The sequence below is a fragment of the Etheostoma spectabile genome, chromosome 4 (assembly GCF_008692095.1).
Source record: "Etheostoma spectabile isolate EspeVRDwgs_2016 chromosome 4, UIUC_Espe_1.0, whole genome shotgun sequence".
NCBI classification, from domain to species: Eukaryota; Metazoa; Chordata; class Actinopteri; order Perciformes; family Percidae; genus Etheostoma; species Etheostoma spectabile.
Genome location: NC_045736.1, coordinates 4,517,251 through 4,530,006, shown reverse-complemented (window position 1 = coordinate 4,530,006; position 12,756 = coordinate 4,517,251). Strand labels below are relative to the sequence as shown.

Sequence of the window (12,756 nt, the reverse complement as noted above, 5' to 3'; positions counted from 1 at the left end):
ATTGTAGCTGTATGTAGCTACTACCAGTATCTAGTGGTAGTTCCCATTGATTGTGTAATGAGCAGCCGTGCAATGCATTGTGGTAGCGTTGTAGGGGCTTTGGAGAAGCGGTGCTCCTCATTGGCATGAAGGCTCCTTGGCTTTTCTATACCTCCCATTTCAGTCCCAAATTTGGTGGTCAGAGAGACTGATATTCATAAGGGCTAGTAATTCACCCCCTTCCATCTAGTCAGTTGGTCAGAGTTTGTTCAGTTTTTCCCCTCCCTATTGCTGCCAGCTTGGGAGAGGGTTTCTATAAGGTCCCATGACATGGTGCTCTTTGGTTGCTTTGTATATAGACCTTAGTGGTCCCCTAATACTGTATCTGAAGTCTCTTTTATATAGACCTTAGTGGTCCCCTAATACTGTGTCTGAAGTCTCTTTTATATAGACCTTAGTGGTCCCCTAATACTGTATCTAAAGTCTCTTTTATATAGACCTTAGTGGTCCCCTAATACTGTATCTGAAGTCTCTTTCATATAGACCTTAGTGGTCCTCTAATACTCTATCTGAAGTCTTTTTCCCAAAATTCAGCCTTGGTGCAGAATTCCAGCCACTAGAGCCAGTCCTACAATGAGCTTTCCTCAGTGTGTGCCATTTCTGAGTCTGTAGCTTTTGAGGAGGAGAGAAGGGATGGGGCAAGGTGGAGGGTGGGGGTGTGGCCTTGACCAACTGCCACTTTGCTCATTTGAAAGCCATGATGTCTCTCTCTCCTGGGTGGGCCAAATTCTCTGGGCGGGCAAAGCAGAGAAAGGGGAGGTAACCTTGCCCCCTATGACCTCATACGTGTTTTACACCTGTCACCATTTCTAGCCACAGGGTGACCATAGACATTTTTTAAATCTTGCATCCAGGCCTTGTGCTGTGATGTATTGAACTTTTCTTGCATGAAAAAAACTCTTAAAACACGTTGTTGACCAAAGCTCTATTACAGATCTCACCTATGTATTAGAATTTCTACCACACTAATTAAAAAGTAACACGTCACTGGGACTTGAAGTCATCCCTAAGCAACCAAACATGTTTGTATGTCCATTTTTAGCAAACACTGTCGAGCCAGTCGATGATACAACCCCCGGAACCACGCTGATCAAATCGTTTCGAACCAGTGGCAGATCCGAAAACAATCACATGAATCGTTTTTGTCATGTATATTTCTAAGTGATCTTTTGAAAAGGCACTGGTGTATTTAGCTGTTACGGTATTGTTTTGGTTTGCTTTGATATCTTTTTTTAATTCTTCAGAATCCACGACTAGAATAACAAAATGAAGACAATGAAAACACATACGTTGCTATGACATCACACACTCTGGGTTCAGACCGAGAGTGCATTCGAGAGCTTGCTGATTGCAGCTGTTTGTTCCTCCACTATTACACTGCACTTGTTTTCCCAGCATCTCCTCCAACGTTGCTCCGTCACTTTAATTGCCCCTTTTTTCCTCACATTTAGCACCATTTACATGTACTGTTCTATAGTTATAAGAATCAGTCACCAAACATGCTTTTTTTAACCACATAATGGACATATATTCATCCTTTAAACATGTTAGTCCAGTTAAAATAGACACGTTTGTTCATAGATGTGTGCGCCATGTAGGCTTTGATAAGTGGACACTTGATGCATGCAGCGAATTGAGTCACTTCAGCAGCAGAGGGTAAAATTTATAATAGGTACTTAATCAAATATACAAAACACAAATATGCAAAAAGGAAATATACCAATTAATGTTAAAAAAAACCCATAACAATATAATTTGTTGGGGCAAGCACAGATATACAATAATTGGAGATTTACTAGAAAAAATAGAAATATGAACCATGTGTGCTTTACATAATGCTTTGTTCCTTTTTGTGTTCCTCAGGTGGGAGGGAAGGACAATCCTGCTGTCGACCCCATAATCCACGGCCTGAAGGGGGTGGTCCATCACGGTGAGTGGCATCCCCCCCCCACACACACACACACACACACACACCTATCCAACACTGCAATATTACGTTACGATACAACTTTATTGTCAGCTTAAACTGAAATTTATTTTGCGTTCCCAGTCGGCCCCTCCACACACATAAAAAAAAAAAAGATTACACACAATGTTAGACAACAATTACACACACAGTACAAAGAAGACACTTCAACAGCCATGGCAAAGAAACATGTTTCATGATGTCCTTGGATCCAGATCTTTTCTGACAGCCCACTGATTTTGGTTTAGCAACAGGATAGACTGATGTATACGAGTTATTGAGCCTGTTTTGACTAAATGAAGGGACTCTTAATTGCTTGTTAGAAGGCAAAAGTTGGCATTCATAGTTTTTAACATGCATGGAGTCATTACTTTTACCCTTTAATTGTTTCTCCAGCCCACATATTAGTGGATCATTAAGTGCAGTTCTGTCCCTGGTGGCCAGAAGATGGAGGAGATACCGTTTTCAGAGGCATTGCTGTGCTTAAGCTTCTGTCATCAGTGACCAGCCTTCGGTAGATTGGCCTTGTCGACCTGCTGTTACGTGTTCTGTGTTGACATATGGACTAATGTAGCCTACATCATCAGTCTCGGATTTAGTTCCCTGCATTTGCATGGACACACACACAAGGATTGTGTTCACTTTGGCCGTTTTTTTTTAGCAGTTGAAATGGAAAGCCTTAAATCAAAAGGTTTATCCCACTGACTGGTCATTGGAAGAGCTGCCAGCCAATCAGGTTCCAGTGATGTGACGACTCCAGATTAATTCAGTTGAACTAATTAAATACAATGTGCAGTTGCATTTATCTGCAAGCTATTACAGCAGAAGAATATTCCTGTCATGAGCCATGATATATTTAAAAACTAGACCTGAGTCCAGACCCGCTTAACACACACTGATGGGGCATAATATCTGAACTGTAAATTTGCTTTGCTAATTCCCTCACTGTGCTCAGGAGGGATGTAGAATTAGCATTGTAAATTAGTTCTGCTAACAGAGTCCTTATCTATTAGAGCTATGGTGGCATTATAGAGAGAGAGAAAATTCTTTTTTTGTATTGAATGCTACAACCCAAACTCCAAAGGCAAAGGGAGGTAACATAAAGGGTATAGGAAAAAATAAACTAAAATAATTTCTGGTAAGAAATGAACATTAGCATGAATGTAAATTGCCCCAATATACAGTAAATATTGAAATGGAATGGAAAGAGACAAACTGTAAAAGCCTAGGTGGCTGGCAAATGTTCACCGTGCACGTCAGCTAGAGTCTCAAGATATCACAAGACCACACGAAAACCCCATCTTGTCAGGCTTCAAGAAATGCGTTTGAGTTCCGACCCATCAGCGTCCTGTGAGGAGCTGCTGGCAGCGCGGGCGTGGTTGAGGTGTGTGCGCTGGTCAGCTGTTTGTACCAAACAACAACGCCGGCTCCTACAGAGGCGTCTGTGGCTGAGTGCTAGAGCGGTCGCCCGCCAATCGGAAGGTTGGTGGGTTGATGTCGACGTGTCCTTAGGAAAGACAGTTGCCGAGTTGCCCCCAATGCTGCCCCACCAGAGTGTAAATGTGTATGAGTGTTTATCTGATGAGACGGTGGCTCCTTGTACGTCTTGTTCATATATATATATATATATATATATATATATATATATATATATATATATATATACAGTATATATGAACAGTCCATTTACAGAGGTTAGCGTAGGTGCTGCAGTAGCATCAGTTATGTCCTAACTGGAGAATATTTCTTCATCAAAGGAACACGCCGACTTATTGGGACTTTAGCTTATTCACCATATCCGCCACCCCCGAGTTAGACAAGTCCATAAATACCCTTCTCACCTCCGTGCGTATTGTAACTCTGATGCCCCCAGCATTAGCCTAGCCTAGCAAAGATCCTGCAGGTAACTGGTTCCAACTAGCTCCCAAAAAGTGACAACACTAAGATGTTCCTATTTACATGTTGTTATTTGTATAGGGTGTAGAAATAACAGGGTGTAGAAATAACAAGGTCACATTCTAACCCTATACTAACTGGGAACTATATTCTTGTTCCTTTAAAAGAGAAGACAGAATGGTTTCCTCAATAGAAAAGATGTTTACGCTCTACCGACTGGCTACTGCAAGAGTATAACAGACATGTTGTTCATCCAGTCACCTGCCAGGTATTTTTTGAAAGTGCCTCCCTTTCCCAAACTGGTTCCAATGACGGCTTCTCAGATGGTTCTTACCAAGCTTGACGTTGCAGCAGGTTAGGCAAATGTGCCAAATCTAAAATATATGTAGACTCAAAGCACACTCAGAAAGCACAGACCTCCGCTATGGTCAATCCACCCAAATACAGGCTCTTCCTTGGTCCACGCTACACCTTTCCACCAAGTTTCATGAAAAAGCAGTTGTTGTTTTTTTGATTTTACCCCTAATCCTGCCATCAGACAGACAAACCATCTGAACCCAAAACATAACCTTCTTGACCGAGGTAATAATAAAAAGAAAGGAAACTTTCTCTAACTCAAATAAGTCAGGTGTGAAAATGTGACATGACTTACTGTGAATGCCGCACTGGCCGCCTCACATGGAAACAACAACAACTCACGGTAACATTTGAGCAGATTACACAAAATAAATAACTGGACACACACTTTATTTCTAAAAACAGTTTTATTAGTTATTTGACTTAGTTTTCTGTTTGGGTGCACACATTTAATTAACTTTGTCAATTTAGCTAATTTCAGGTTCATTGTCTTTGTTTAAGTTCCATTCTGTGGAATTAATACCTTCCTTTTTGAGTTACCAGTTCCTGCATAGTTGCTGCTGAGGGTCATTGGCTAACAGACAACATGACCTCCAATTGACTCTAAGCTATATAAATAGGGAATGGATAATTGGACCACGCCATGTTTTCCCCATATCTTGGGGGTGGCAGAGTATTCAATTTTTGAGTTGGGTTCTTTTCTTTGCTAGTTATACTTTGTTATGATTATTATTTGATTGATTTATCCTTAGTTCATATTAGCTAGCGTTGGTTTAACAAGGGTTGTAGTTATTCTGTTTTGTCTATATATCTATATATATATATATATATATATGTCTATATAATGTGCTTGTCCACCCCTTGTGTCAGAATGGGCTGATCAGCCACTATATAAGTTCCCCCCCATGTCTCATTCATGTTAGGTCTGTTTAGTTTGTCTAGGTGTGTTTGGTCCAGATTATGTTAAGGTTATGTTACCTGAGGAAAGTTCCGTTCAGTTGACCTCTTTTATGGGCCCAGAACCTTCTGTTTTCTGCAACTTAGTTGTTGTTTTTTGTTTTGTAATAAAATGCTGAATTCTTTTTGAAAACCTACTTAATGACTCCTCCTGCCTGCCAGCTTGGTCCCTCACATTTACCTAACAGAAAAATAATCCGTACCCTAGAGAGGTCCGTTTTGGCCTGTCCCTGTAACTGCAGGCGTATTCTTCTTGCATTAAGTCATGCATGAGACACTATTAACACTTGTACAATCCTGATAGATCATGAAGTACTACAATAATTAAGTCATGCATGAATTTGTGATAATTTATGTAATCTTAACATAATGTTTTACCTATACTATTTCATCAAACTTTTAACAGCAGGGTATTTTGAGCTTTGACTCTAACTACTCTTAAAAAAGCTCTTAGCCTTTTGCATCATTTAGTGCCTCACATTTAATATTCACACAATAAATTAGGACTTCTGGGATGACTGTGCGTTTTTTCCCCCTCACATTAATCTATTTTACATCCACATTTTGTTAGCACTGTATGCCCTCAGTCAAAAAGCAGTTGTCTCCTGCACGCAGCCCTGAAGTGCATCCCTGTCATGATCAAAACATTTATCCTAAAGCAATGTTCTGTCTTGTCCGCCCCAAAGGGGCCCGCTCGCCTTGCAACAACAGAACAGCTTCAGAGTGAATTTTAGAGCTTTAGCATACACAAATAAAACTTTGATAAAACCCCACTTCATGATATTTGCACTTTATCTCCTGCTCAGCTGTCTTGGAAAAAACTAGCCTGCCTCCATAATTCATCTAACACAAAGACCACTCAAGTTCAATCAAGGCCGCGCTCCCATCGCTCCCACAGGGAAGGTGGTTGGCTAATTTGCTCCGTCTCCGCCAGTGTTACTCTGTGGAGCAGCGGGTGGTTAAATCTTTCCCAGCACTCGGTGCTCTTGTGCTCTTGTTGCCGGGCTCGTCTGGCAGACATGCACCGCAGGTCTGACTCCTCTGTCTTTGTACTCCATGCCTTGTTGCATTTTACATGAAACCTCGATGGAACAAATGCCCTCTGACTAGTTTGCCAGTGAGCGGCTCGGCGCCATCCCTGTGAAAATCAGCCTGGTAAAAAGGCTGAGAGTGATTTGCATAGCGGACTCATGAAAGGGTTTTTGGCGGGCGAAGAGAGGAGCCCATTGTCGACCAAGGGTTTGCAGGGACTTTAGAGGCAAATGCAAAAACTGATAATGATGTGGTGGGATGATGGTAAAGACATTAGGTGGCGGCGGAGAGGAGGAGGAGCGCAGTTATAGCCCTCACATGCTCTCATACGTTTCGTTTTAATGTTGGCTGCAGTGAATTATGTGTATTAGCTATACACATCCTTATCACGATTGCATAGATCATCATCATTATAGCAAATAACATTCAAACACACTTGTAATCCTCACACAATAGACTGCTACCAAAGTGTAGTCCTCATCTTTAACTCCACGGGGGGATAATTGGACCGGATAGAACATGGAACACATGTCAATACTGTAAATTCTGTTGTAAAGGCTAACGGTGCTCGGTTATCACAATGACATCATGTTAGAAAGCACAGACAAAACGATTTTCCAGCCTATCTCTGTAGGGGTCCTTTCCATGTTGTCAGACACTTACAATAATAATCAGAGCCCGTCAGTGGCAAAACCAGGACTTTTAGTGGATGGACATTGACGATGCGCATTTGCCCCACTGGATCACATTGCAGCCCGTTTCACGGCTGCTTGTCACAACGTTCTCGCTTAAAACTGGACAAATTTTACATAATTTGTTCACATTAGGCATTTAGAGTAGAGTCCAGGTTGAAAGAAACAGAATTACCCTTTAACACCAGGTAGTGTTTCACTGCACTCCAGGTTTAAAAATATCAACGGTGTTTCTTTTCTTGTCCTGCTGTGCTCTGCTGCTCCGTAACCACACCCACCATTATAATCATAATATATATATGAGCTCTGCAGTCAACATCCACAAATAGTTTAAGGTTTAGCTACATAATAAACCAAATAAACCTATTATGTGTAACCATAAAATGCAATGTATATATATTTGTATATACAGTGTATATATCTACAGTATATATATATATATATATATATATATATATGTATATATATAAATATCAGCCTACTTTGCATCATTCACAATACCATTGGCATTGTAAGCATCGCCTGCTATCACCATCTTGAACATCTAAAGCATTTGTTTCATGGCAATCCACCCATCGGATTATTGTGCTAAATTCCATAAGCAGAGGGAAGCTGATCGAATGTCCAAATGCAGAGGGCTCTTACTCTGATCAACATTAATATCAATACTAAATTTCTTTCCTACAACCTGGAAAGTAGTCGTTAGGACTTGAGATATATATATATATATATATATTATACTAATATATATATATATATATATATATATAAACGAAATACTAGAGTGAAATAAAGTTAGTTGATATTGTTCCTGATGGAGGAGGATGAGGATTCTGTTCAGTGTGAGGGCACATGAGAATTATTCTCGCGAGACAGACGGTTTTCTTACCTCTTTCAAAGTTATTCTCACATTGACATACAGTCATGCACAGCACAGCTGGATGCAAGGCATTTCAAGATGCAGTGCACCAGGCCGTCTGAAGGAAAAGTGTGCTGTCCAAAATCAAAACCTGTAAATAAATGATAACTCTTAAAGCCTTATTTTATCTATTTTATTTTATTACTTATTGGGAGGCAGCCTCGCTTCTGCAGGAACGCCCTGATCACATCTCAGTTTCACCACACAGAGTTTATCTTGTGGGTCTGGGGATTGAACCAACAATCTCCCAGTTACAAGCTCTCGTCTCTACCCTCTTTTCCACCACTGCCTACTTCCTACCACTCCAAAATAGTAAAAAAATATTGGCATAACTAGCTGGTATTGTGCCCAACCTGCTCAAGTATCCGCTAAAATCAAGATACAGGCTGTGAATAAAATCCACAAAAAAATGTGAGAAAGAAAAGGAGGACAGATACATAGCTGTGTCTGCCCCAAATTTCTGGAAATCCTATTGAGCAGAGGATGAAAAAGAAGCTTACCGTGCGCGCACTGTGGAGTGGAGCCACATCAGATCTGATGTGAAAGAGAGCGCTTTGGGATTAAACCCCCATCAGCAAAGGAATGGTAGACATACTTGTACAGTGGTAGGCCTACAGACGGAGAGAAAAAAGACAGAAACACTGAATTTCTCTTCTTCAAATTCCTATAGAAGTGCAACAGAGTCGAAATGGTGCCTCAAATCAGGGGGAACTGTCTAGGGATGCAGGCTTGGAACCAGAAGTGCAGAGACTAGGAGGCAGTGGAAGATTTAGAAGATGTATTAAAGAAGCAGGCAAAAAGCAGTAGAGGCAGGCCATAGGAGATCCCAAAACACAGATAACACTGAAGACTAGGGAATCAAAAAACACAAGGAACGGATAGATGTAGGGAGTAACTGTGGAACAGGCTGCGGAACAGGTGAAACACATCAGAGCGGGCCGACAATCCTAAAAACTGTGAAACACACAAGGCAGGAAGTAAATCAAGTCACTGCCTCCTCGAGTCCTCCACTTGCCTCCCTTCCACACGAGGAATTCTTGGGAGGAGAGAGGAACCGAGGAAATGTGTTTTAGAGGGATGTGACGTCCTTTTCTCTGAAGCGTCACATGAATTTGTCAGCTGTTTGGGCGGAGTTAGCGTCTCCTTCAGCTGCTGGAGGGCTGCTCTGATGTATCCTTGCTCGTGATCCCTCCTCCATGCTCGCTGCTGGGTCCTCGGGGCAGAAGTAAGAGCTTTAAGACATCCTTCAACGAGGAGGGACAGCAACAACTTCCGCTTCAGCCGAGGGCCGAGGAGCAATCAAATAAGCGACATGAGAAGCACCGAGACACTACAAAGTAAAACAGGAAATTAAGAATGAAACATACACAAGGATGAAACTAGGTACTAGAACCTGGAACTGGATCATACCAACACAGGATTTCAACACAGGGGTGGGTCAGGCAAGTAGACAATTAAAAGCTAAAAACCGCCAAAACTAATAAATGTATTAAACCACAAAGGTACAGAATATCATTTATATGATTCACCTTGACATTTGACAAAGCCACAAGATATATATCGGTGGCAAACAATGTATTACTTAAAATCCGCTACAGTGACGGCTGCCCCGTCACAAGAACTCAGTAACAACGAGAAAGTGTGTGAGTGATAATGTGTTAGAGCAAATAACAGGGAAACAGTAACACACAGAGAATTAATTGACAAAATAAAACCCCACCTGAAAACCGCAACCGTGACAGAAGCCGCCATAGGATTTGTAAAGCCTTTACAATGCATTTCCAATCAGGGTCACAGAGTGCTAAGACATTGGAGAATTTGTGCAGTGAGCGAGATATCGAATTAATGGCCTTGTAATGTAATGTAATGGCTTCGTTTCAGCGCTGTGACATGAGAGCAGCCCGAGTGCGTAGATAACCAGAGGAAACGACACAATGCTGACACAGAGAAGTGTGAAAATATACAGCTATATACCTTAGCAATGGAAGCCTAACTCTCTGTCTCTGCATGCCCTGTCCTCTACTGGACCAACCTGATCTCACAGAATTCCATTCTCTCAAACTCAAAATCTGTGGCAGTTTCACAAAATCACAAAAAAAATCTGTTATTCTGCGATGCTTGCACATGTCCGTCTTCTACAGTTTATTGGACTTAGTGTCAGACACTTTACAGAACAACAGACATGCAGTTTCCTACTCAAGCGCTATTTTCACAGGGCTAGTATTGCCTGGTGACCTCTAGTCTATGCTATTTGTAATACATATAGAGGATGTCTGTGATCTTAGAGAGTGACACACACACACACAGAGAGAGAGACACTGAGAGTGTCTGGTCAATGGCCAGGCGCCTATCTCTGCTTTGAGTGTGCAAGGTGTTTTCACTGTAAACTCTCTGGAAGCAAGCATAACTTGTTAAATGAGTACTTTAAGTTTCTCTTGAAGCACACAAAGAATACACAACAAGTGTATGAAATGGCTGGTGTCAAAAACAATATTAGCCCCTGGGGACAGACACAGTTTAGATGCTGAAGCTAGTGCGTTGGCAGTAGAAAAAATCTAAATCTGAGGGAAAAGGTACTCAAAACAAGTGATATTATCTGTCCATGAAGCTAGAATATTACACTTGACAAGCTTGCTTGATTTAAGATTATAGTGTAAAGTTGAACACTTACAATAAGAAATTCACTCTTAAAACAAGACTAACACTTCTAAAGTTTTTTTTTTTTTTATATTGGTAAGAACCAAATCATTTGCAGTGTAACACCATGCGTGTGTATTTCAGGCCTGTTTGTACACTGCAAATTTGCAAGAATACCCAGATAAAAAAACTTAGATTTAGAAGTGTTAGATAATCCATCTTGTTTTAAGAATTTCTTAGTGTAAGTGTTCAACTTTCCACTATAATCTTAAATCAAGCAAGCTTGTCAAGTGAAATGATCTTGCTGTATGGACAAATAATTTCACTTTCACTTTTCCCTCAGATTTAAGGTTTTTATCTTGTTTTTAGACACCCCTTTTTTGGAGTGTAGTGTGTAATAACAGAGTGTAAATTGTAATGTCCCCACTGGGGATCAATAAAGAGTATGGATTTGAAATGCCTCGATATCTGGACTAGCCTTCTCCACACATCCTGAGATAACTAGTTTGTATTTTAAAATCTTCTCATATACTTGCATGCAATGAATGCAATGGCTAATGCTCTAATGCCAAGAGTATCATTAAGCCCCTTAAATGAATTCAACTATCTACATAAGAGACGGGGGACGGGGGATCATGTCCCACATGTGGCAGTTCCTTTCCGCTTTCTTCTTCTCCTAACCACAAGCGTCCCGTTGTTGTTGTTGTTGTTGTTGTTGTTGTTGTTGTTGTTGGTCTGTCCCGTTGTTGTACTGGCATGTGGCGTTTCATTTCCCTGTAGTTGTGTCCCCCAGAGACCGCGGATCGTCTTCCTGCGGCCGTTGCTGTCACTGTTTACCACACATGGCGTTTCATTTCCGCGTCCCCCAGAGACCGTGGATTGTGTCCCAGCGGAAAATTGTGTCCCTGTTGACGAATCAATAGATCAAAATAACATGACCATTTCACAAACTGCCGTGAGACACATGAGACACATGAGGCAGTCAGAGTGTCATGTCACTCTTATGTAGATCTCTTTAAGTAAAGAGTAACCCAATATTGTCCAAAAAACACAAACAAAATGAAATCCTAATACACCCACCCAGTGTATTCCCCAACGTTTTCCATCTGTTGATAAGACTGGAATGAAAGTCAATAGCTCAGTGTTTGGCAGTAAAAATCCGCTTATCACTGCAAAATACTAAGTTCTCATCCAGACATAAAATGCCACCTCATCTCATGTGCAAATGAAGCAATATAACTGCAGTGCAGATAAATAAGTCTCTGGTTCTTTTATTCATTAAACAGTTCTTGAACTCTTTAGAACTGATTCAGAACTGAAATATCTCAGCTTTTTATTTAAAAAAATATCGTGTCAATGTCTCTCCATAAAGCAGCGCTGTTCTGGAGTTCAGAAAACAATGAAAAAGCAGGTATGACACTAATGTATTTACACTCTTTTATTATAGATGCTTAATGGTTGTGTGCCCATGGTAACCCAGAGGCAAACAAACACCTAATTCATTCTGACACCAGCGCTTATTTTAGGTTGCTAACAGTGTCTGTCTGATATGGACTATTAATCATTATCAGCCATGCATGAAAGTGTAATGCCCTCCCAAAAGGGTCAGATAGAAGGAGAAAAAATTTTCAATTTCCACAATATTTGTATTTAGTAAATAAGAGTGCAGGCGTGACTTGATTACTGATCATTCATGTGGAATGGATATTGTACATATGCATTAGATGCTTATAATTTATTGGCCCATGTTCCTTTTTTCCCTTATGATGATGATCACCAACAACAGCCCGTCATTCTCATCTTGTCAGGGTTGGGGAGAGAACTCACGCAGACGGAAGTTGGTGCAAAAGAATCTTGTTAATTTGAGATGGTGAGGGCGAGGTAGTGGGAGGGCTGGGTCTGAGATGCAGATGATTCTGAAGGTGGGGTCTTTCTAGGACACGGAGCAGACAGGTTAGTACAACGACTAGACTGGGCATCAATAAGAAAGGCTGGTGAAATTGCATACTGGTGGTAATCAACAGTCTGGCAGGGAGAGGAAAGTCAGACTGGTCTTTAAAGGCAGATGAAGAAGCTGGATGAATAGCAGGTGCGCTGATTGAAATTGGTGTGCCAGGTGTGGGGAGAATCAACTGGAGGGAGGGGGTGTGTCCACACCCTGTGACAAGGAACAGGAACACAGACAGAAAACCAAAACACACCAATCACACGGCCAATCACATCTCCTCTCTAAGCGTAGCTCCCATGGCGCCATTTTAATG

At 41.1% G+C, this 12,756-nt stretch overlaps 1 protein-coding gene across 3 annotated transcripts in view; it reads left to right on the top strand.

Moving 5' to 3' along the window:
* The window catches only part of LOC116687475 (receptor-type tyrosine-protein phosphatase gamma), a 571,464-nt gene that overhangs the window by 385,078 nt on the left and 173,630 nt on the right, over positions 1-12,756 (top strand). For all 3 annotated transcript variants that reach the window (XM_032512919.1, XM_032512917.1, XM_032512918.1), the window contains exon 6: positions 1,903-1,969. In XM_032512919.1, the coding sequence (XP_032368810.1) occupies positions 1,903-1,969 (67 nt within the window). The remainder of the gene's footprint in view (positions 1-1,902; positions 1,970-12,756) is intronic.